Source organism: Protopterus annectens, chromosome 1.part2 (assembly GCF_019279795.1).
Source record: "Protopterus annectens isolate FY-2018-M chromosome 1.part2, PAN1.0, whole genome shotgun sequence".
In the NCBI taxonomy this organism is placed as follows: Eukaryota; Metazoa; Chordata; order Ceratodontiformes; family Protopteridae; genus Protopterus; species Protopterus annectens.
The window spans coordinates 550,047,351-550,072,509 of record NC_056727.1 but is presented as its reverse complement, the minus strand read 5'-3'; the positions used below and the strand labels follow the sequence as shown (position 1 = coordinate 550,072,509).

General features: G+C 41.3%; 1 protein-coding gene across 1 annotated transcript in view; it reads right to left on the bottom strand.

Annotated features, from left to right (window-relative positions):
* Positions 1-25,159, bottom strand: part of CDKL4 (cyclin dependent kinase like 4) — a 1,070,656-nt gene that overhangs the window by 296,874 nt on the left and 748,623 nt on the right. The window contains exon 7 of the mRNA XM_044057625.1: positions 17,141-17,229. Coding sequence (XP_043913560.1) covers positions 17,141-17,229 — 89 coding nt within the window. The remainder of the gene's footprint in view (positions 1-17,140; positions 17,230-25,159) is intronic.

Below are 25,159 nucleotides of genomic sequence, written 5' to 3'. Positions count from 1 at the left end.
TAAACAAACTCTACAACAAAAGGAGGAAGCTACTACAAGATAGAGCAAAATCCTTAAAAGGTAAGACACCCTTGATCACTATAAGTAAAAAACTAAGAGCTCTCATAAAATCAACCAAAGCAAATTTCATGAAAAATAGCTAAAGACTCAAAAGACAATCATAAGGCCTTCTTTAGCTATGTTAGAAACCTAGGAGGAAACTCCCAGATATGCTCAGAACTAGTTCAAAATGATGTGAAGATTACTGATCCTACAGACATTGCCAACATACTGGCTGACAGGTTCAGTGCAAACTTCTCCCCCCCAAAAGGAGAGATATCTATACCAAATGAGTGCAGCCCCCAAACATCTCCAGTGCCCAAGTGAGAACTGCTCTCCAGCAAAAAACACAGCATCCATGGGACCCGATGGTGTCCCCGGCTGTGTGCTCCACGAACTCAATGAGGAATTAAACCCACAACTAGGACAGCTGTTTAATCAAAGTCTTACCTCTGGATACGTACCCAGGGAGTGGCGCACTGCAACTGTGGTCCCACTTCACAAAGGCGGTGCCTCCACAGACCCTGGAAATTACCGCACATTAGCTTGACAAGCCTTATCTGCAAAGCCATGGAGAGGATCATAATGGACCTCATAAATAAAGACATAGGGAATTTGCAGACTTTGGATCCAACCCAGTTTGGCTTTGTCAAAGGCAGATCATGCCTTTTAAACTTGGTTGACTTTTTCAAACAGTCACCAAAGCCATTGATGAGGGAAAGGCAGTCCATACAGCCTACCTCGATCTGGCTAAGGCCTTCGATACAATACCCCACTCGGGTATCATTGAAAAACTCATCAGCTTAAATGTTAACCCATACATCACAAGATGGGTTGCAAACTGGCTGAGTGACAGAACCCACAGGGTCAGAGTTGCTGGCGCCATGTCAGACTCAAAGCCTGTCACAAGTGGTGTCCCACAGGGCTCAGTCCTGGGCCCACTCTTGTTTGGCATCTACTTTTTCAAAGTACAAGCAAACACAGGAGGGTTATGGCTGACAAAGTTTGCAGATGACTGCAAACTGGGCGCCATAGTAGAAAACACATCTGACACAGATATCCTTCAGAAGGGTCTCACAGAAACGGATAACTGGTGCCAGAGCCACGGCCTAAAGTTAAATGCCAAAAATGCATAGTCATACCCTTCGGGAAAACAAGGTTACCCCTAGCTACCAAATAGGTGGCAATCCACTGAGCACAGAAGAAGTTATCAGGGACCTGGGGACCCAGGTTGATAGTAGTCTGTCATTCGACACCCATGTAGCTAAAGTAGTTAGGAAGTCCTTCTACATTGCCCACCTTATCATGAAGGGATTCTCATCTAGATCAAGGGAGGTCATAGTCTCCCTTTACTCATCACTCATCAGACCAATGATTGAGTACAATGCCCCATTCGGAATGTATCTGACCCGACACTTGCAGCAGCTGGAGAGGCCACAAAAGTTCCTCACCAAAAGGATAAAGGGTCTCAAAAATCTGTCCTATGCTGCCCGACTGAAAGAACTCCAGCTCTATTCAGTCGCCAGCTTGCTCAGAGGTGACCTTTGCCTAACATACAAGGCCATGTCAAACCCAGATTTGATGAATATGCTTCACCTCAAAAAATCTAGATCCATCAGAGCCACAAGGGCGGGAGACTTAAACCTCGACACGGCTATTAATAGGACGTGCTGGAGAGATAGATTCATCACCCAAAGACTCCCCATGCTGTGGAACAAAATCCCGGTACATGTGAGGCAGAGCACCTCGCTGGCCTTGTTCAAGAGAAATCTTGACCAATGGATGGGAGATCGCAGATATACCCCAGGAATTACCTCAGTGTCACTGCTCGACAGAGGCACAGCAAAATAATGGGTATAGTTCCCCATACTAAAGGGGTGGCGTAAGCCACAAAACAATGGGCTAGGCTTATAAATGCCCTCGGGCAGATAGCCTAGTATGAACCTATGAACCTATGAACCTATTATTATATCAAAACAGAAAATTACTGTCAACTACAGAAAAAACTTTAACAGTAATTATCAAGCAAAAGCCCTTTATAAAATTCAGGCTAAGTCTCACACACACACACACACACACACACACACACACACACACACACACACACACACACACACACAGACATACACACACACACACACACACACACACACACACACACACACACACACACACACTCACACACACACACAGACAAATAATTATGTATAAATCTGTCTAAAGCACAAAATCTTAATGCTAAGCAGACTATACTGAAGAAAAGATAGCTGCTATAAAACACGCACTAAGCTTTATCTAACTATTTCTAAATACACTCTAAACCAGGGGCGGCCCGTGCTATTGGACTGCCGAACTGCAGCCCCCTCAACTGTAAAATAAGAAAATATACAGAAATAAAAAGAAAAAAAATTTTTTAAAAATCGCGGACTTTCGCGCATGCACACTAGTCCGGACTGCTGCTGAGACAGTCTGGAGCATGCGCAGATTGTCTCAGCAGCAGTCCTGACTGGGAAACATGAAGAACGGAGCTCCCAGAAGTCTATGCAGTTTTAAATTGCATAGACTGTCCTGGAACTTGCAGGGAAAATGCGTCGGGGTCGGACTGCAACGTCAGCAGTCTGGAGTTTGCTGCAGTCTCGTTGGGGGTAGATCTCGCGACGGGAGGGGTCCGGTGTGGATTTGCGTGGGTTTTCGTAGACAGGGAGTTGGATTTATGGTGGTTTTCAGACAGGGATTTGGATTTATGGTGGTTTACTACAGATAAGTGTGTGGACAGGGATTTGGATGTATGGTTCGCTACGTGTGTGGGATTTGGAGTTATGATGTGTGTGTGTGTGTGTGTGTGTGTGTGTGTGTGTGTGTGTGTGTGTGTGTGTGTGTGTGTGTGTCGAGGGGACAACAGTGTAAATGAACTGGCGCAACCTGATAAAATAAAACTTTTATGCACTTACTGCCAGTTGTCAAGTAATTGATGTACCGCGTTTTATGACACAGCCAATTTACTTCAAGATATAAAAAGAAGCAAACAAACTTCTTTAAAAAACACGGTGTGTTGGCAGGTAATTCCATTTTGTAGTCATAATCTGTTGTTGTTGCCTCCCAACCTACCCCGAATTAAACTAATGCACACGTACCACTAAAATGCTGCCACATATACTTAATAGATGCATGTATCTTTTTTTAGTTATTACCGCTATACTTAATAAAGATGTATTAGCGATCCTGCTTGCACGCAAACTATGTACCGGTTGTTGGAGACGTTACCTTAGATAGTCACAACTCACAAACTAATGATGTTCCAAAAATTATGTAGAGTACAAAGAATATGCCTGGCTACACCGTGGTATTAAAACTGCAATGTAGACTAAATGATAAGTGTTTCCATCCAACACTGCACAGATTCTGGTTACCTTTGTATAATAAAATGGCAGTTTACCGTGTTTTTTAAAGAAAATGATGCAGCTGCAAATTATTTCAAGGTAATTCAAATCCAAGTAAGGCGTGCAAAATGTTAAGTTTTAGTACTTTGCATATTGTTAGAATGGTGTCAGAACTTACAAATACTCATGCATGACGTCTCACAATGTTTATATATGAAACTTGACTCAGCATTTTGCTGACAGAACCACACTCTTCATAATCAATGATTGAAAGTTACCTTTTTTTGCTTAATTCACATCTTTTCCGCATGTGAGATACAATAGAAAAATAATTACTAGCAAGCAGTGGGGAAAAAGTCTCTGTGGGACACATGGTTATTTTTCATTTTGAAGCAGTGTGTAAAAAATGCAAATCACAAGCTATATTTTATCTCACCAACAAAAACAATTATCTATGTAAATTGACTGCTGGATTTGGAGTTAGCGAGATTTGTTACGGTATACACATACGGTTGCCCCTTGTTTAGATGTCCAAAGTGGGGATTCTTAATGAAACATATAGTAACACAACCTTTTATTATAGCAATTTTCTAAGTTTATAAGATGACTATTTGAAATGTGTCCTTATTTTTGGGACTGTATTACCCTGTTATTGGCTTTGTCCAGGTGTTTTGTGCTAAGGTTGACAGCTATGGCAAGAACTGAATTCACTGAATATGTTTGAAGGCTGTATTCCCTCATTACTGGGTTTGTTCAGGTGTTTTGTGCTACGAGGTTGACAGCTATGGTGAGAACTGAATTCATTAAATGATAGCCATTTAAGTTTCAGTCTTCCTCTCTTTCACAAAGCAGCTGATTTGGCGTAGTGGTATGTTGCTCTGACTGTTTTGCACAGGGACCTTGGCAGTAAAATGTATGGTGGTAACACAGCATTTTTCTTTCACAAAGCAGGTGGTTTGGCATAGTGGTATGCTGTTTTGACTCTCTTGCATAGGGACCTTGGCAGTAAAATGAAGGGTGGTAACACAGCATTTTATTCTAGCAGCTTTCCAAGATTATACAAGCAATGTTTAATGTGTCCCTGGTTTTTGCCCTTTTGACCCACCCCAATAAATTTGGCTTTTTCCAGATTTCTTGTGCTGTGAAGTTGACAGGCAGTTGAGTATTGAATAGATTTTACATGGAGCTGAGAGCTGCAGGGGAAGAGAAGTTTAGCGCTGATTATGCTATGTCAGCTCGCATTGCTAATAGCACAACAGGTTGTGTACTTGCTTTTGATTCAGAAGGTTGTTGGTTCTACTCCCATAAGGGGTGAATGCTGCCGTACTGAAAGTTAAGATACTATGAGCCTGTTATCAGTTTGCCATCCATTTCCTATTGCAATATTACTATTTTTAATGTAATTTAGGCAATTTATTCATCAGGGGCATCAGACACTTTATTTTTCGATGAAACCATGAAATATAAAGGTGATTGCTAGCAGCAACCTCTTCATTACAGATTTATTTAATGTGGAATTATTTAGATGACTTTTTTACTACTTCAGAGATTGTGCATATTTACTGATAATGGTGGAATGTAGAATTGTGCATATTTACTGATAATAGTGGACTGTAGAAGTTTGAGTAGAGTTTTATGATGGAAATGTTCTGAATTAGGCAGTTTTGTCATTGGTGCATGCATTTTTTTTCATTGTTTACTGGAAAATGTTCAAAGCAATAGGAAGGTGTATCAAAGAGCACATGTATGTTTCATATGCAAGGGGCCTATGATTTGAAAACAGCCCAGAATTAATTTTTATCTGCCACGGGTAAAATGTATTTTCTTTGAATGTGGGTTTCAATGTTGTTTCAATGAATGACAGGTTCTCAGCTGTATTGTGTTGCTATTTTATATTTTTACATCATATTTTTGGTCCATTTTTCATGAAATTGTGTTTTTTTGGCAAATTAGTGACAAATCATTAAAGACTGAAGTTAGAAAATAATGACAGACATTTGAGTTTGATTTCATACCATTCAGAAAATTCATACTAATGCAAGACCTCTATTATCTTTCTAAGTTTATAAGAGCAATATTTTAAAAATTGTCCTTATTTTTGGGCCTTTGTCCCATTTCTTTGTATGGCTTTGTCCAGATTTCTTGCTCTGAGGTTGAGAGGTATGACAAATGTGTCAGGGCCATCACAAGTCAGCCAGAGACATTTCAAACTGTGACATACTTGTTGCACCCCACTCCCCTATGTAGTGACTATGGATGTGTCGAAGCAAGGCAAGGAGTAGTTATGCAGTGTAAACGTGCACAGTATCCCCCCATCCAAGGTAGACACAAGTACTAGATTGGATTTTCATCTGTCCTTGATTTTTACAGAATGGTCTGGTTTCTCATATTTTTTGTACTGTTGATTTATGCTTATTACTCAAAGTGCCTGTTGCTATGTGTTTAAGTAGCAATACTTTAATGACCATCAGGTAAGCTTGGCTGAGATTGCAAGATGCAAGTAAGCTTTAATAAGCATACTGTTAAAGAATTGCCAACATTGAAAGCCTTTCTGTTGCCATGTAGAGAATACTTAACTAGATAATGTATAAGCCTTGGGTATTGAAATGCATATGCCAGTATTTGTAATAAAGGACAGAATTACATTATTTTAAGAGTCTCATTACACTTGGAGACTTCCAGTCATCTCTGCAGGCTTTACCCGTAAACAGTGCCAATCGTGTGGTCCATAACCTGTACAGTAATCCTTTTAAGCAATGTATCTTGAGCTTATTTCTTGTTTGCTTTTCATTTTTTACTTTGATCATGTTTTCCTCATGAAACAAGTAGATGTCAGGCAGCAGGCCTTTTTTTGGATAAGGAACATTTTTACAAGTGGGGGCATCAGAGATTTCTACTTTCAGCATGTTACTTGATACTTTAATAAAGCTGAATATAAATTATAATTAGAACTGCAGTGCAAGAAGTGGTTTGAATTGAGTGCTGCTTGTTTTTCTTATACTTGATTTTGACTGGCATTCCATTAATGTATTTAAAAAAAAGTAATTTATATTTTCATGCCTCACAACCTTTTTTGTTTCCATCTAGATATTAAGCTGTCATGCAGCCAATGCATTGAAATATTTTTATTCTTCTACACTTTATTTTGTCTTGATTGGACTCTCATAATGACTGTTTAGCACCCACGGCAGTATATTTAGTTTTTGTGGTTTTGAGCATAGCTCCTCCCCTTTCTAGTTGGCCACACCCCTTCCCATTGACTCCACCCATTCAGCCCCCTTTGATTTGAAGTCACCAGCCGCCACTGCTCTAAACAATAAACCTTATCTAAAGTTTTCTATGAGTTGTGACAAAAAGTCACTGACTAAACACACTCTTTAAACTAGGCTTAAAATAAGAGGCCAACTAGAAATTTAAAGCAGACTAGGGAAAGGGAATACACTATAGCTAACACACAAATAAGCTATAATAGCTTTATAACTATCTAAAACTACCTAAAACTATCTAGATATCAATATATTGAAAAATATTTGAAAAAAGAAGTTTTACTGGCCCGAGCTAACGAGAACCTCCGATCTGTTGCAGAGGCAAACTAGATCTGAGGTAAATCTTAGTGCATTATGGGATAGGGACTTGGCCTCAAGCTATTTGAAGACCTCGAACTTTGCAATAGGCTGACTCGGAGCCAAGGGATCGGCTCCGAACCCATCAGTAAAGAATGAATGGCGAGATAGAACAACTTCACATCTGTTATTTTAAAACATGTATATACGAAGGCTCATTTGATCACTTTGGACTAGCAAGAGTAGCACTAAAAATAAGAAGTTATGTACCTACCATAACGTTCCATGTTAGTTGTCTTCTCTCGCCTTCTTTCTTGCTTGATGGGTTCGGAGCCGATCCCTCGGCTCCGACTCGGCACTTGCTAAGCTCGAGAGTCACTTTTACCAGCTCGAGGCAGCCCCATATCCCATGATGCAAGGCGGTAAGTACCCAGATCTCGTTTGATGACAAAGGGCAATAGCACCAAGCATAAAACACTTCCAAAGGAAGAAAGAAAACTTACAGGATGGAAGAAGGACCAGGTCTGAATGGTCTTCAGCATAATAATTTCTTATAATAAGGTCTGTCCAGGCCTGGGGGAAGGAGGGAGGGTCGCAAGAAAGAAGGCGAGAAGACAACTAACATGGAACGTTATGGTAGGTACATAACTTCTTAATGTTAAGTTGTCAATCTCGCCTTCATTCTTGCTTGATGGGACCGCGTCCTTAGCACCTCTATCCTGGGTGGCTCAATGGAACAGACTCTTGAGGACTGTAGAGCCAAAACTGGCTCTGTCCCTGGAGGCCAAATCCAATTTGTAATGGGAAACAAAAGTGTGAGGAGTGGCCCAAGTGGCCGCTGCACAAATAGTGTCTAAAGGAAGTCTAGCTTGAAAGGCTGTAGAAGTAGCTAAGCTCCTAGTTGAATGTGCTTTAGGTTTTGAGCACAGCTGTTTTCCCCTGAGCAGATAAATTTCAGAGATGACCGAAGAAAGCCATCTGGACAAGGTTACTTTAGAAACAGGAAGGCCTTTCTTATTATCCGCATAGGAAACAAAAAGTTGATCAGATTTCCTAATTTTTTTTGTTCTGTCCAAATAATATCTGAGTTGACAGTGGACATCAAGACAATGTAGTTTTTGTTCGGCTCTGTCTGAATAGTTTGGGAAAAATACAGGGAGATCAATGGATTGATTCAAATTGGTCTTTGAAGTGACCTTAGGCAAAAAGGTCGGATTAGTTCTCAAAGATACTCTGTCTTTGTGAAAAACCAAATAGGGGGGTCGAACCGATAGAGCATGAAGTTCAGACACCCTCCTGGCCGATGTAATAGCCACTAGGAATAAAGTTTTCCAAGAAAGAAATTTCAGGGAACAAGAAACAGCTGGCTCGAAGGGGGGAAGAATCAAGGATGTCAGCACTAAATTTAGATCCCACTGAGGAGGAGGATTCCTGATTGGAGGCTTTAGTAGGAAAATTCCTTTCAAGAAGGCCCTGCAGAGCCTATGGGACATAATATTATGATCTGCGACCCGACATGAAAGTTGGAGATAGCAGCCAATTGAACTCTGACTGTGGAAGAAGAGGAGCCTGCATGAAAAATCTCTGCTAAGAAGTCCAGGACTGCCTGAACAGGGCAGTGAAAGGATCAATATTCTTGGCCTTAGCCCAATAAGAGAAACGTTTCCATTTGCTTGTATAAATCCTCCTGGTAGAGGATTTTAAAGAAGCTACTATGATGTCTCTAACTGAGTTAGAGATCAAAGGAAGCCTGGCTAAGGAAGGAAGTGGAGCAACCATGCTGTGAGGTTGAGAGAAGGGATAGACCGGTGCAGCTGACCGGATTGGTGAATCAGAAGATCTGGCACTGGGTCCAGATGCCACGGCTGCACCAAAAGGTGACGATGGAGGAACGGGAACCAAACTTGTCGAGGCCAGTAAGGGGCAATGAGAATCGATTTGGCTCTCAAAACGGTAGCTTTCTGGATAACTTGAGGGATCAGAGGAAATGGAGGGAAGGCATAAAGAAGTCCCTGGGGCTAATCCTGGGTCAGAGCGTCTCTGGGGGGATGGCCTGGTAGAGGGAAGAGACAGAAGAAGTCTGGGCATTTGCTGTTTTGGGGAGTAGCAAAAAGATCGCAACATGGACGACCCCATTCCAGAAATATCTCTTCCGCTATAGATTGCTTGAGAGACCACTTGTGAGGCATGAGAATAGCTCTGCTCAATCTGTCCGCTACAATGTTGGTTTTCCCAGGGATATGCGTTGCTACCAGAAACCGATGAGAGGAGATCGCCCATTGCCATAGTCTGAGCGCTTCGACACAAGGGGTAGGACTTGGTTCCGCCCTGTTTGTTGATATACCAAACTACAGACATGTTGTCTGTGTGGACTGCAATTGTCCCTACGGGAAGAAAGTCGTTGAGGGCTTGCAACGTTAAAAGCACTGCTCTCATCTCCAGGACATTTATGTGCAGATGGTACTCGAACGGCTGCCACGTCCCATGAACCATCCTGCCCTGATAATGACCCCCACCCGATCAGGGAGGCATCCGTGGTGACAGTGGCTATCGGGGATGGGGGTACAAAGTGTCTGCCTTGGTGAACCTGAGGAGATGTGATCCACCAAGCAAGATGATCTTTGCAAGTCTGTGTCACCAGAATCTGGTGACGCATTGGAAGTTGTTGGTACGACCACTGTGTGAACAGCATCCACTGAAGAAGGCGCATGTAGAAGCGAGCCAGGTGCAGAAGAGTAATGGCCGCAGCCATGAGGCCTAATACCTTTAGAACCATTCTGGCCTGTACTTTCTTGTTGGCTAGAATGATCCTGACATGACTCTGAATGTCTGAAACTCTTTGATCTGTAAGGGTAGCTGACATCCGAACAGTGTTTAAGTTTGCGCCTATGAAAGTAATAGACTGGCAGGGCGATAAGGATGACTTTTCGAAGTTGATCGAAATGCCCAAATGAGAACAAAGATTTATTGTGTAATCCCTGGCTTGAATAAGCTGATGCCTGGTGGTGGCTGACAGGAGCCAGTCGTCGAGATACAGAAACACCTGGAATCCTTGACGTCTCAGGTGAGCAGTGACCACTGCCATGCATTTGGTGAACACTCTGGGGGCTGTAGTGAGACCAAAGGGCAGGGCTCTGAACTGGAAATGACTGGACCCCAGCCGAAAGCGGAGAAATCTCCTGGAGCGTCTGTGAATTTTGATGTGATAGTACGCATCCTGAAGATCTATTGAGCACATCCAGTTGTCCTTCTGTAAGAAGGGCAGAATTGACTGAAGAGTGACCATTCGGAATCTTGTCTTCCTCACAGACTTGTTGAGTCTGCTGAGATCCAATATTGGTCTCCAGTCTCCCGTCTTTTGGGGACCAAAAAGAACCTTGAGTAGATTCCGGGCTCTGAATGGTCTGTTGTAACTGGCTGAATGGCTCTTTTTGCAGTAGTTTTGAGACTTCTAACTCTGCAATTTCCCTTAGACCGGTGGTACATCTGGAAGGGAATTTGAGGGGAAAGGACTTTCCTCGAAAGGAATTATGTAACCCTTGGATATGATCGACTGTACCCATCTGTCTTGAGTGAGGGAATGCCAGGCTTCTGGGTACAGTGATAATCTTCCCGACTGCCTCCAAGGAGGGACAGCCGGGCAACATCTCAGGGATGCTGAAAGGGCTTGTCAGAGAGAGGCTCTCTGTTTCCCTGGTTTTTGGACCCCTCTGCCTCTAGAGCGTCTGTTGTTGTTACCCCTCTGCCTCTAGGGGTAAACTGACCACGTGAATCGGCGTGACTCCTTGGGATTTGGAACCACATTTTGCCACCTTTCTGTCCTTTGGGGTAAGGTCTAGAAGGGGTGGAAAACGGACTCCACGGCAGAAAGAGTCTTGCCGTCCTGCTCACACCTGGTCAAAGTTTCCTTCACCTGAGGGCCAAACAAAGCTGACCCATCAAAGGGAGAATTTGTGAAGGACGCCTTAAAGGGATCTGCAAAGTCACATAGCCGCATCCAGGCTTGGCGCCTAAGAGCCACACCTGTACCTGCGGCCCTACTAGCTCCATCAGCAGCATATGATATTAGCCGCATGGAGGAGTTTGCAATGGAATTAAGGGTTCCTAGCTGCGAAGCAATTTTCTCCTGAGCTCCTGCAGCTGTAGGATCCTGAACAACATCACCTAGCTCCTTAAGGATATCCCTTTGGAGTCTGGTGAAGTGACATAGGTAATTCAGCTTAACGCATAGCAAAGGTCGCTGAGGAAAACATCCGCCACGTACCTATCCATGGTCCTAGAGTCCTTATTAGGAGGATGGACGGGTACAGAAGGATCTGCAAGTTCCTTCTTGGTGGCAGCAGCCACCACCATGGCATCAGCGGGGACACCCTTAGTGAGGAATTGCTTGTCACACGGGGCAGTGATAAATTTTGAAGGCCTCCTAGGGACTGGCTCTACAGAGTCAGGAGCAGCCCACACCTTTCGGGCAATAACCTGCATAAGGGGGTCGAAAGGCAGAGACACCCAGGAGGTGGAGGGCCGAGATCCAAACGCCTCTAGGTATACTGACTCATCCTCAGAGGGATTATTGGTGGGCCAGTTTCCCCTCTGTCTAAGGAGTTCTAGGATGTCTGAGAAGGAGACATCCTCAGAGGGGGATCTTGGGGATCCCTCTGACTCATCAAAGTCAGTATCTGAAGTGATAGACTCGGGGGAGTCTACGTGTTTCCTCTTACAAGTCCTCTTCCTAGGAGGATCTCCCGAAACATCAGGAGAATCCTCGAAGAGGGGAAATTCCCAATGGGGAAACCTGAGGCGGAGGATCTCTGAGTCCTGTAGCAAGAGAAGTGGCAGAGATGTCAACAGGCACTATAGAGGGAGGAGCTAAGGGAACAGACTGCTGGCTGATACCAGTGGCCAGCACACTCTTCATCACCTCGAATGCTCCTCCCAGGCAGGTCCGAGAGAACCCGTTCCGAAGAGCTAGGAACTCCAGGGACCACCGAAAGGGAAGTCTCCGAGGCAGATGTCGGAGCCGAGCTCACCAAGGCCGAGGCTCCAAGGGGAAGAGCGGGTTCGACAAGGGTCCGATGCCACTCACCCCTCGGAGGAGACCATGGAAGCCTGGCCACCGAATCCCTCTAAGGAAGGTCTCAAGAGGAGATAAGAGTAGAGGCTGAAGGAACAGAAGGGGTATCCGTCCCTCAGCCGTAGCAGTAACCATTCCCGAAGACTCCAACTCCAAGCTCTTGGGTAGAGTTGAAGGAGGAACTGCAACGGGTGTGGACCAATAGTCGCCTGTTGAGACGGACTATGTAACATTTGGGCCAGTGCCTGTGACTTAAGTAATCTACTGACCACTCTCTAAGTCATGGTCAGAAAGCCTGGATGACCTTGAAGATCGGCTCCGATGGCTCCGTTCCGAGAGGAGAGGTGAAGCCGGAGCCGAAAGTATCGGCTCCAAGGAAGGAGACCTAGACCTCTTCCTCGAAGGAGCCATCGGAACCGATAAAGCTATTGAACCTGTCGGAGCCGACAACTTATCGGAGCCGACAGGTAACCTCGATGCATCGGCTCCAGCCGGAGCCGATACAGCCACAAAAGTAACGGTGTCGGAGCCGATCGGAGCCGACACCGATGCCTGAGCCACATGGTGGTCGGAACCGATCGGAGCCGACACGGTGGTCGATGCAGATTCGGCACCGATAGCCATCGGTGCCGAAGGCTTGTTAAGCCAGAATCGGCTCCAGCCGGAGCCGATCTCGACTCAGAACGAAGTCGGAGCCGAGGCCGCAGGCTTTGACACAGAAGCCTGGGCCTTGGAAGACTTGGTAGTCTTGGATGGAGCCGACTTAGCCGGAGAGCCCTCCGGCTTAAGAAGGCCCCTCAGTATCAACTTATTCCTTCTTTCCTGCAGGACTCTCTGGCTGAAAGAATGACAAATAGCACAGGAGTCCTGCAGGTGAAGAGGCCCCAGGCAGTACAGGCAAGAAGTGTGACCGTCTGTCAGAGACATTTTCTGACAGCACGAGTCACACTTCTTAAAGCCTGAGACCCTTTCTTTTGACATGGTGCAAACACAGACACACACACCAGTCAAAAAATTAAATTAAATATACCCAAAGGTATAACTAAAAAAACACACACACACACCCTAACAGGGGGGGGATGGGATGGGAAAAGTCTGACTAAAAAAATAAGAAGAGACAGACAAATTTCTGTCAGAATATGTTTAAAACTAAATAAAACTAACAATAAAGGGTTTTTAAGTTAAAAGGGGCTAAATTAGCGAATTAGTAAATCACTTACCAGGAGCTGGTAAAAGGAGGACCTCATAAGCGAAGCGGCAAACGAGATCTGGGTACTTACCGCCTTGCATCATGGGATATGGGGCTGCCTCGAGCTGGTAAAAGTGACTCTCGAGCTTAGCAAGTGCCGAGTCGGAGCCGAGGGATCGGCTCCGAACCCATCAAGCAAGAATGAAGGCGAGATTGACAACCTAACATCTTAATAATATGCACAATGTGTACAAGACGCTTCACAAGTGCCAATTCTCCTCCCCCAGATATTAGCAACATGTTAAACAAACAAAACCAGAGTTCTCTCTTCAGCTACTGCACAGTCTGTGACTTTAGACAACTGTATGTCACCAGGCAAATTTCACATGCTCTCTGCACTTTCCACCCATCCAAAACAAACACCACTAGCACCATTTCCTCTGATCAGTACTTTCAGTTATAAACAAATAAATGATTCATCATTTCTGCTTTTATTAAAATCCACAAACAAGGACACTGGCAGTTCGTGTAATAGGACCGTGGCTGACAGGACTGTGAAGACAGCAATCTGTTACATAATCTGTGTTCGTGACATGGCTACTGATTAGTCCTGTTACTCTCACGTTCTCTTCCCATGCTTTAGTTGGGAGGGAGAGAGCAAGAGAGCGGAGAAACAGGGGTCGACTATTTAACTGGTGTTCGTTCAAGGTAAGTACTTTTTATTTTTTTCTGGCAGTGCCGACCAGATACTTTATTTATTTTTTTCCTGGCAGGGTCAACCAGTTACTAATACTATGTGTGAAAGTTTTAAGGGCCTGGTGACTTTTTTTTTTTATGTATTATAAACTGGCAGGATTTAACCAGATACTAGGGAGGCAATGTGTTTTGGGGACTGCTGATTCTCCTTTTTAACACACTGGAAGGGAGGTTCTTTTCTGCTATTCTGCTATAAGATGCTTGCAGTTAAGCATCTAAATTAATACAGATTTTAAATGTGTTTTACTTATTAGCAAACTACCAGCTTAATGTAATTACACATTGAAATGTTATTGTACAGCAGTCCAGGTGCCCCCTGTGTCAGTAAGCAGCATGGGAGACCACCGCAGAATACAAGCAGTTATACTGACAGCTGTGTCTTAACAAACATTGTTTTTTGGTATTAATGAGAAAGTTATTATTACACCTATCCTAAAGTTAAAGAGCTGCCAAATTATTACAGCATTTGTACAGTCTAATATATTGTTTGTCATAAAATGAATATTCATTTATCTATTTGGTATATTATTTTTAACATCAACAGTTTTGATGTTCTTAATATGTTGAATATATAAACTTTGTAATTTTTATAATTCATATTTGATTTGAATGATTCAGGTGGTTTGCCATTTTGTACATCAGTTGCACAGACCTATTTTTTTATTTTCTACCTAATGCATTCATTCCTGTCATATTTTAACAGTACATACATACATATAAATATTTTAAACATGGGCATTAATGCCCTTCTAGCTTGCCAATATACCAAAACACTTGTCCCTATAATAAGTATCCAGGCTATTCTTAAAACTATCTAAACTAGTACTTGCTTTAATGTAATTTGGTAGTCTTTTCCATGCATCAGCTACTCTGGCAGAAAACCAATTAGTACACTTCTTATTCCTATATAATCTTCTGCATAGGTTGTCTGATGATTCTCTAGTACTTTTGTTAACCTCAAACATTTCCAGTGATAGTTGTCACTAAATGCCCTATATACCTGAATAAGGTCGCCTCTTAGATATCTGTAAAAGACACAATTATCTAACAGTGGTTAGATAACTATTTTCAACAACAGGTTTTATTCCAGTGCAAATTTGTTTTATTACATGTAGTTTTGTCATTACGTTAATTTTTTAAATATTTTTTAAACATTATTGAATGAACTAACTGTAATATGTGACATAGGATATAAAAAAAACACTTATAAGAGGAGTCTAATTCAGTTCTGACAAAATCCCTTATATGTTTGTATGGGGCAAAAGCATATATGGAAAGTTTTGAACACTAACCTGTTTTTTTTTGTTTAAGCAATAAAACTGTTTTCTTTGTGGTACCACTTTGTTGGTTATTTGCTCCTTTAACAACAACTTTGTGCTGTGGTGTCCTTGAAACAGCTTGTGTTTTAGTGGTTTTTACTGGCATTACAGACAACAGTGTGCAGAACGTAACTATTTCTGATTAGGTCTAACACAAGTTGTTCCGTTATCAGGATGCTAAGGAATATTATTTTCAGAATTAGATCTCCCTATCACAGACTGCCAGTTTTTGAGTGAAGTCTCCACATTAAGGCATTTGTCACTTGCTGTTGTATAAAGTAATGTAAAAAAAAAATCAGAATTGTGAATGAAACAAAACAGATAGAACTGCTTTACTCTGTGGAGGAATGCAGTTTCACCAAAAATTGTAAAATATAGAAAAACATTTTTTGGCAAGTGGCATACTCCCCTCCACTCCTCACAGCCTCTTACGCAAGTACAAAAATTCCACCAATGAAGAACCACACAGAAATGGTAAATGTCACTTTCAACAAAACACAACTGCTACACCTCAGAATCACAAAATCAGTGCAGGCCACACCAACGCATTCCAAACTACTTTAAAATTAAAAAAATGTCCTTTGCAGAATTCGTAAAATGACAATCGAATTTTGTCTCACTTGAATAAATAGAGGCATGTTGTTTGACCACAGCTTTAATAGTGTTTTTGCTGTGGAATTAAATGAAATGAATTAAATGACACTGCCATAATTTTTCTCAGCACATCTAAACCATTAAATTCAAATTTGGCTTACAAAATACACCAATGGAAATTTTAGGATAAGATCACATACACAACCCCCTTAAATATGTTTCAGTTCATATTACATGTAATAAAGAATCTGATTTCATATGTATGTAGGATGTTAGCTGATGAAAGCAAACTTGCTCCTGAGATAAATATATGTGGGGTCTTTTATGTGCGGCTAACTTACCACCCATGAAAATAAAGTATGTGACTTCATATTAGTAATATTAAATGTAAGCATGAAAGCTGTACAGTATTTCAAAAATCCCATAAAATGTTACAATGCCATCAGCTACTACTTGAAAAAGGAAGTAGTTCTTAATCTGGCTGATGCATTTCATATTGGGTTTAATGAAGTTCTGCAATCATTCTGAATTATTTGTACCAGCACTACACTGTCTTTCATGAGCAGAACAGGACGCATTCTCCTTTGTCCTCCTTTCTCATGGCTTTGTCCTCCTTTATGACCTTCGGTGTTCTCCTTTGGGTTCGCAGGTATCTGGTAACCCTACTCTGAATCCATCTCTGTTTCAGCTACAATCTCCTTTTTCTCCAAGTCATTGTTTTTTTCTGCACCCACATCATCAGAAAAAACTTCTGATAGGGATTCTACCATTTCAACTATATTTTCAGCAACTCTCATTCCAGTTTCAGCACAAGCTGAATCAACCATGTTTTCTCCCTGTTTCTCCAGGCCACCTCCATACCTGGAACAGGAAAAGGAACAGGAAGTCCATTGTGTTACACACAAATGCTTCCACCCTACTACCAAGAGTAGGGGAAGTTCCCTGATGCCCTGGCCAAATTTCCCTAGTAGTACAAATGCTATTTCAGGTCTTCTCTGAAAAGAGGCTACTAGACCAGTGGAAATAACCCAGTTAACAAAAAGGATAGATAAATAAATAAATGAAACATCAAGGAAAACACAATCTAGATGATTTTGACATTTGCATCTGCATATCTAAAAGGCGGATAGTGTTTGGATAACCCATACATTCTTAAGCTACACAAAATCAAGCACTGTGCTAAGCTGCAAATTCAATAAGATGTGAATCCAGCATATAGTATACTTTACCATATCTTCTGGTTCCGGTTTAGGAATGCTGACTCCATGAAAGAACTGATTACTCCTGAAGATATGTTGGTGTCTTGGAATTAGATTTCCTGAATAACCCAAAAAGAAACAAAATGCATGGTTACATATGTTCTAATGTACTGGTACATTCATAAAAAGTACACAAAAATGTTTAAAAAAACAGATGAAAAGTAAGTGTGGAGCCAAAATAAGGAGCAAAGAGAGCCGGTTACATGTGAACCCTGCTAATATTGTCATCTGTTACCATGGAAATTTAACACTATAAAATAATGTATATGAAATCATAATTTAGTACAAAATGGCACTCAAAAGTCTTGCTTTTTCTCATGTTTATCAATGAAGCGTCACACATACTGATTTTAGATTTGTATACTGGGCTTCCACATTACTCTTTGACTTCCATGAAAATATAATTTTGTCTGTGGCATATACTCTAAATGCAAAATTTAAAAATGTAATAGATAGCTGGATCTCGATGCAGATTGATCTTTAATCAGAAAGGCAGCAACATAATATACTGCAAGTTACACCAGAAACAGCTTGGCGCAATTAATATATTTTTATTTTATTTTATGCCACCTGATGGCCCCATATGTTATGTCTTACATGTTCTAAAGCTGCATAATGCCTTGCTGTGATAAGCAATACAGAAAAGTCACTGGATGTCCAGGTAAATGTACCGCTAATTATATTACGAATGTTCAATGGCAGAACAACCTACTGGGTCAAGCAAACTGCAGCACCTTAAAAATACCATGACTTACATAGTGTATACCTGGCTACAGCCTTGTGTGTGCATTACAATATAGGCTTCTGGCTTAATTCCTGCCTCCTGCAATAAACATAATAGAAAAATTCTGCTGTAATCCACCTTGTGCATTTCTGGATTGTTTACTAAATGTAATGGCTACACAGTGAGCACCTGCCAAATCTCCAGCACACTATCATTTCTCCAAATACTGTGTGGCATTATGCTCTAAATGCTATATACAGGCAACTATGCTGTGTGCTTACCCAGCCACTGAAATGTAAATAAACATAAATGATAAAACAGTAATTTTATGGATGTTGCACGCTGCTTTTACTCCCTCTGGTGCACTGCACAATGCAACAAAAAACAAAGTTCTGTGAGAATTTCACATACTTTACAGCTTTACCATCATTATTATTATTATTATTATTATTATTATTATTAATTATGTATTTGAAGTTTACCCTACACAGTCGTGGTGGTGTTGCGGTAGCATTGTCGCCTCACAGTAAGACGTTGTCTTGTTCGATTCTCAGCTAGAGTGTCTTCTGTGCGAAGACATGTGTGAATGGGTGTACCTTCGTTGAAGGTTGTGCATCAGGGCCGGCAACTCGTCATGTAAAAATCTACTGCCAATCATTAGCAGACTGGAGTTCTGCTGTGACGACCCCTAACCGGGAAAAGCCGAAAGACACAACAACAACCCTACACAGTCAAAAGCCTTTTTTATTTATTTTATTTAAATTATTGACTTTTGATTACCGGGAAAGTCTGACTGGGTAGGTGCCTATTTTCAGCAGAGGCCCAGGGAGGAATGCTCCAAAACATTATGAATTTTAAGAACAATAATTTTACAATCTTCAAAAAAAAAATACAAAAATATCTACAGTTTAAATAACTATACCAAATTAGAAATAACATTTTAAATCAAGGCCAGCAGTGCTGTAAGAAGAATGTTGAGTATTTGGAATCAGATCTTACCAATTAACTGTGCAGTTGGAGTAAATTCAGAGTGAGGAAGATTTCTTAATAGAGTGTTATAAAATGTTTAAAAATATAGTAATGAGATCTGTATTAGAATGGTAACTTCTGGCTGTTCATTCTATTTATTGGTGATCTGGTGCATGGTGGTGGCTCAGGGGTTAAAGATTTTTGCTTCACATCTCAGTTCTATGTAAAGTATGCATTTTCTTCAGTTGTCTGTGTGAGCATTCTCCAGGTATTCTAGTTTCTTCCCAAAACATGCTGGTTGGATGGTAAACTCTCCATACATATTGTTATTACCCTTGTTCTTCTAGTTTTGGTCATGACCAAAAAGGGTATGCAGTTAACCAGTTCACTTGCCCTGTTAACAAGCAAATAAAATAAATGGAATTTATAGCATTGTGAATGAAATTGTATGTGTTTCCCTATTGGATTGCCAACATTCTGCTGCATTCTTACCTAATTTTACATCTATACAAATTGTTTTTACAGAACACAGAAGTTAATGTTTTGTGGCAAGAAAACAGAAATTACCAAGGCATTGAAGACTAAACATCCAAAGGAAAAAGCAGCTTCAATCCTTTCAATTACTGAAATTTTAACCATAGCAAATAAGGCAAATACTAATGAATACAGGAATTCCTATCTCAGAACAGAACTACTGTCAGCTTTAGAAATACTAAAGTAAAAAGAATGTAGAGAACAAATGCAAAAAAAAAAATGGTAATGAAGATGAAACAGCATGTAACTGACATATAGTTGTTTATGAAAAGTAGCAGCTTTCTAGGAGATGTTCTGAAGATTGTAGTGTTGTTCTATTTGCAGGCAAAGTTACAGGCTAATGGAAGGCAACTACTAATTTCTACACAAAGCTGGACAGGATCTAGATAGAGTAAAAATGCTGGTGCAAAGAATGCTGAGAATAAAGAGTAGTTGCTCTACATATGGCTCAGACAGTTAAGGTAATGAGAGTGAGATGCATCTCTCCAGCTATGCCTCTGCCTCTGTATATGGGCGTAACTCCCTCTGCATCATGTCACCAATAACGGAACACACTTGAAACTATGACTCCCAGATGGTAAATCAGAACTGCAGCAAGTAGTCATCAGTGAGATGGGTATCTCACTTAGGATCAAGACTATGCTTTCACAGCAAGGAAGAGTCTCCCAGACACACACTGCTTTGAGAAGGGTATGATACTCATCATCATCACCATCATCTTCAACCCACCTTACCCCATTTTTCTACAAGGGATTAGGGTGCTGCATGAACTATTGGAACCTCTCTCGATTCAGGGCCACTCTCCTAGTCGCACAGAATCTCTTAATATTGCTGGAATAAAAAGACAATATGGACAAGATGAAGGCAATTCCATTCAAACTTACTAAACAAGCAAGACTTGGAGTAATACAGCAGTAGACCTGATGCATCTCTAACATGACAGTACTAAACTTTGAACATTTTTTGAAAATGTACTTAAAAATATGACATGCTTTGGAAAAGATTAATAGACATGGAGGAAAGACTGCAATAAGATCATGAAAATGAAAGGGCTACTGAAGGAAACTAATTGAAAAAAAAAAACAAATACAAAATTAAAAAAAAAAAAACAGCCAAAACTGAATTTCATTAAATTTGAGTTTACAAATCAGTGAAATAGGATAAGTGCCTAATAACAGAGACAAGAGAATGTCATGGTAAAAGTAAAGTTGTGTAGGAACTTACTATATGTGTAGATGTCTGAGTAGTTTCACTGTTGCAGTACTAATTCTTAGGATTCTGGCTTATAGGACCCCAATAGCTGCCCTGAATACCAGAGCTTTATCCTTCATCCTCCAAGCCTGGCAGACTCCATCCCCTAACAACATCAAGGCATTGGCGGTATAAAGGGTGGATGGCCAGCACCATCTTAATGTCTTTCCTATACTAGAACGTTCAGGAATTGCTCTTTTGAGCCACAGCATGACGCATTCCAGGTGGAAGAGCACACCCAGAATGCCCCCATGCCTGCACCTACAGGTTGCTGTTTACCTCTTAGAAATGGAATACCTGATCTGGAGGGACGCAATAAGGAGGGAGGAGGGAGTGTAATTTGGGTACCCATCCCAGTGTAAATGTCTACCAATGGTACAGGGAGAAGGAAGGCGACAGGAGGAAATAGTACGGCACTATGTTCTTTGTGATTCACTGTTGCAGGAGTGAACCTTAGAATAACTTTCAGAGCTTATGGAAAAAGATGATGGCTGGACTGTTCTGGAGACAGAGGACACAAAGCCCTTCCAAATGGTCACAACAAATCCTGCCCTGGCTCTAGAAATACTGGCTTAGTTGTAATGCCTGGCAAAGGTGTGGACAGATGACCAGGTGGTTGCTTCAAAATGGCGTTTGTAGTCACCATATTTCTTTACCTGGTACCAAGAAATGTACACAAAATCTAAAATAATGGGGAGACAAAGGCCCAAAATAGGGACAGATTTTAATTATTGCTGTTATAAACTTAAAAAGTTGATAGTATAACAGGATTTGTGTTAGTATGCAGTTTTTAAAGGCTATGAAGTCTGAAAAGCAAATGCATGTCATTATTTAGTGATTTTAATTCTCAATGATTTGCCAGAAAATTACAAAGTTTGTGACAGACAGACTAAAAATATGAGGCAAAAATCTGTACATGAATGACTTGGTTTAATTACAGCTCTGAATCTACATTTGACATGAAGGTAGGGGTGGTATGTAGGGTGACCCTGTCATTGAGGAGCACTAAGAGGTGTTCCCTTGCACAAGAAAGCTTGCAAGTCTGAAATGCACCTGGCTGAAATTAAAACTACAAAAAGTCAGTCTTCTAAAATAAACTTGATTGGGTTAGAAGCAGCTGGCTCAAAAGGGTGTAGAGTAAGGTTTGACAACACTAAACTAAAATCTCATGGTGGAACAATCTCATTTTTGGGTGAGCTAAGATGTAAAACCCCTTTAAGGAATTGTTTCACTGGCAAGTCTGAATAAAAATGTGTGTGTGTGTTGGGTGGAGGGAAGGGTTCTAATGGCATAGATGCAGAGGTAGTTGAAACAAGTTCTATTAATGAGGCAAAAGACAACCCTGCTTTGTATATGTCTGACTGCAGGTGAGGAAAAGAGACACCTGTGCTGATACTGGGTCCTGTCCTCTGTCATAGCACCAATGGGAGAACCTTTTCCACTTTAACACATAATATTTTCTCATGTTGTTATTTCTTGGCCTTTCTTATGATATTCTCAGAAAATGTGCCAGGAAGGGATGAGTGCTAGATCATCCACACACTGTCAGCCTTTGTGTCCACAAGGCTGATAGGATGGTCAACCCCCTGTTCTGGATTAGGAGGTCAAAATGTCGAGGTAGCATATTCAGTTCTTCCCTTGCTAGGCTCAGCAAAAGGAAAACACAGTGTTGTTTGGGCAAAACTGGTGTGAGCAGTAGCATTCTTGGCCTGTACTCCCTAAACTTTTGTAATAAACTGAGCATTAAGGGAATGAAAGGGAAAGATGCTGCCACTGCCCAAATCAAATGCACACCACACTACATAAGAGTAGTGACCCCATATTTTTTCCAGCTAACTTTTAAAATCTGCAACATCTGTGACAAGACTGTGATCACTGGACAGCTTACAGACCACTTTTCAAGAACCAGTTTGGAACTGGTTGTTTTTCTCTTAGTGTGAGAAAGAGCATGGAGGCATTGACACCTGACTGTCTCTTGCTGGGCAATCGTGTGTTTGGGATTTCCCTGACTGGTCTGATTGTCATTTTGGTGGAAACCTCATCAGTTTAAATTTTGATCTGTTGTGCAGCTTAGCTATCTGTTGTGCTACCCAGAACATCTAAAAGGAGAAATTTACAGCAAAGCTACAGACCCCTGTGACATCTTGGACAAGACTGCTAATTATCAAAGAGCATCTCAACTGTTTCTCAGAAAACAACTTGGGATTTGTGTTAATGTTTTGCTCCTGGTGAGTGAAGGAGCAAAGGGACATTGATTCATAGCTGCAAGTAGCTGCAGTGAGACCAGCAGTAATAGTAGCCAGGTAGCAGCCAAAAGGCAAATCACTATTCATCTTTCTTGGCAAACCTTGGTTAATTCCTACCATATGTTTTGTAGTGTGTAGTGCTCTGTATCTCTTCTACTGTGTGTGTGTGTGTGTGTGTGTGTGTGTGTGTGTGTGTGTGTGTGTGTGTGGGCAGGCAAACACTAGGTTAAACTGAAATTTTGCTATACTCCTAGTGTACAGTATATTGTCTTTTAGCTGACTCTATTATTCAGGGACCAGTGCCTAAAAATTGCTCTGATTGGGTGCACTTGTATCCTATTCCATGGTATTGCTTAGTGATTATTCTGCTTTTAAAGGTTATAGCTATTACGGCCAGTGCCCAATGACTGCTCTCAGATATGTGCAAGTATCCTGAGCTGTGCAAACACCTGTGCCTCAACAAATTAGCTGCATAGATTTTGCAGTTCTGACAAATATTCGTGATTTTTACTGTGGTAAATAAAAAAGTTATGTACTCATCATAACGTTCCATCTGAGTTGTCCATTTTCATTCTTCCTCAACTGATGGGTTTGGATCTGCTACTTGGATCCGACTCGGCCGCTTCAACCTGATCATCAGATCCAAGAACTCTCAAGCTCTTCCCTTTACCTATAAAGCCCCACCAACCTAACATACCTCAGATCGAGTTTGGTGCCCCTAGATATAAAGGATCAACTCCTTATATAAATTAATAGAGGCAGGAAAGAAAAAAGGAAGCTGGAGCTCAAACAAAGAACAGAGGTTCCTGTACAACTCTTAGGTCTTTCAGAAGCAAAGGAAGGGGGTAGGTGGAAGGGAGGTTGAGCAAGAATGAAAATGAACAACAAAGATGGAACATTATCATTATGGTGAGTACATAACTTTTTTATCTGATGTTGTCCTTTTCATTCATTCCTCAACTGATGGGACAGAGTCCCCAGCTACTGTAAAAGGATATTCTGAAGTACTGCAGAGTCAAAGGCTGCTCCGTTCCTAGAAATCAAATTTAATTTATTGTGAGCAATAAAGGTATGAGAGTTAGTCCAAGTTGCAGCTGCACACGTCATCTAGGGAAGAGCTCTTGATCAGAAAGCTGAAGAAACTGCCATAGACCTCGTGGCAAGAGCTCTAGGAGACTTAGGCATAAACAAAGGAAATACATTCTGTTAACCATTTGAACACTGTAACTTTGGTTATTGGTTTGCCCAATCTGTTAGGAGAAAATGAAACAAATAACTGGTCGGCTTTCCTGAATTCCTTGGTTCTGTGAAGATAAAAGTGAAGTTGCCTATACACATCTAAAAGGTGGAGCATATACCCCCCGTTATTTGAATAATTTGGAATGAACACTGGTAGATTAATGACCTGGCTGGACTTAGAAGCTACCTTAGACAAAAATATGGATTTATTCACAAGGATACCCTGTATTTGTGAAAAAAACAGGTAAGGAGGCTTAGAAGACAGAGTCTGGATATCAGATACTCTTCTAGCTGATGTGACAGTGGCCAGAAAAGATGTTTTTCCTGGATAAAAAAAATAGTTCTACTTTGGCTGAAGGTTCAAAAGGAGTTTGTGTTAAAGCCTGAAGTATGATAGATAAATGCCAAGGAGAGTTAGGATCCTTTAACTGGGATCTAAGTAAAAAGGTTCCCTCGATAAAGGCTTTACAAAGTTTAGAAGAAGCTAAGGTAGAATTATTTTTGTCTAGGTGGAAATTAGAAATGGCAGCCATTTGCACTTTAAGGGTTGAGAAACTAGTGACTTCATTGAAAATTAAAGTCAAAATTTCAAGGATAGAAGGAACAGGTGCTGAAATAGGGTCCAGGTCCTTGCTAAGGGCCCAGAAAAAAAAAAACAACTGTTCCATTTACTTTTGTAAACCTTTCTAGTTGAAGCTTTTTGAGATGCTACCAGTATATGACATACCAAGGAGGACAGACAGCCTGGACAGTCTAGCAATCAACAGAATTGGAGAAACCATGGGGTCAGTTTGAGGCCTGTTAAGTCCAGATGAGTTATACCTGCTGGGTGAGAGAGAAGGTCTAAAGTGGGATCCAGTGTCCAGGGTGGGATGGAGAAGATGAGGCTAGTGGAGGGGAACCACATCTGATGTGGCCAGAAGGGTGCAATGATGATAACTGTGCTCTTCAACCAGAATGCTTTCTGTAGGAATTTGGGAATGACAGGTAATGGAAGGTCAGCATAAAGAAGACTGGAGGGTAAGT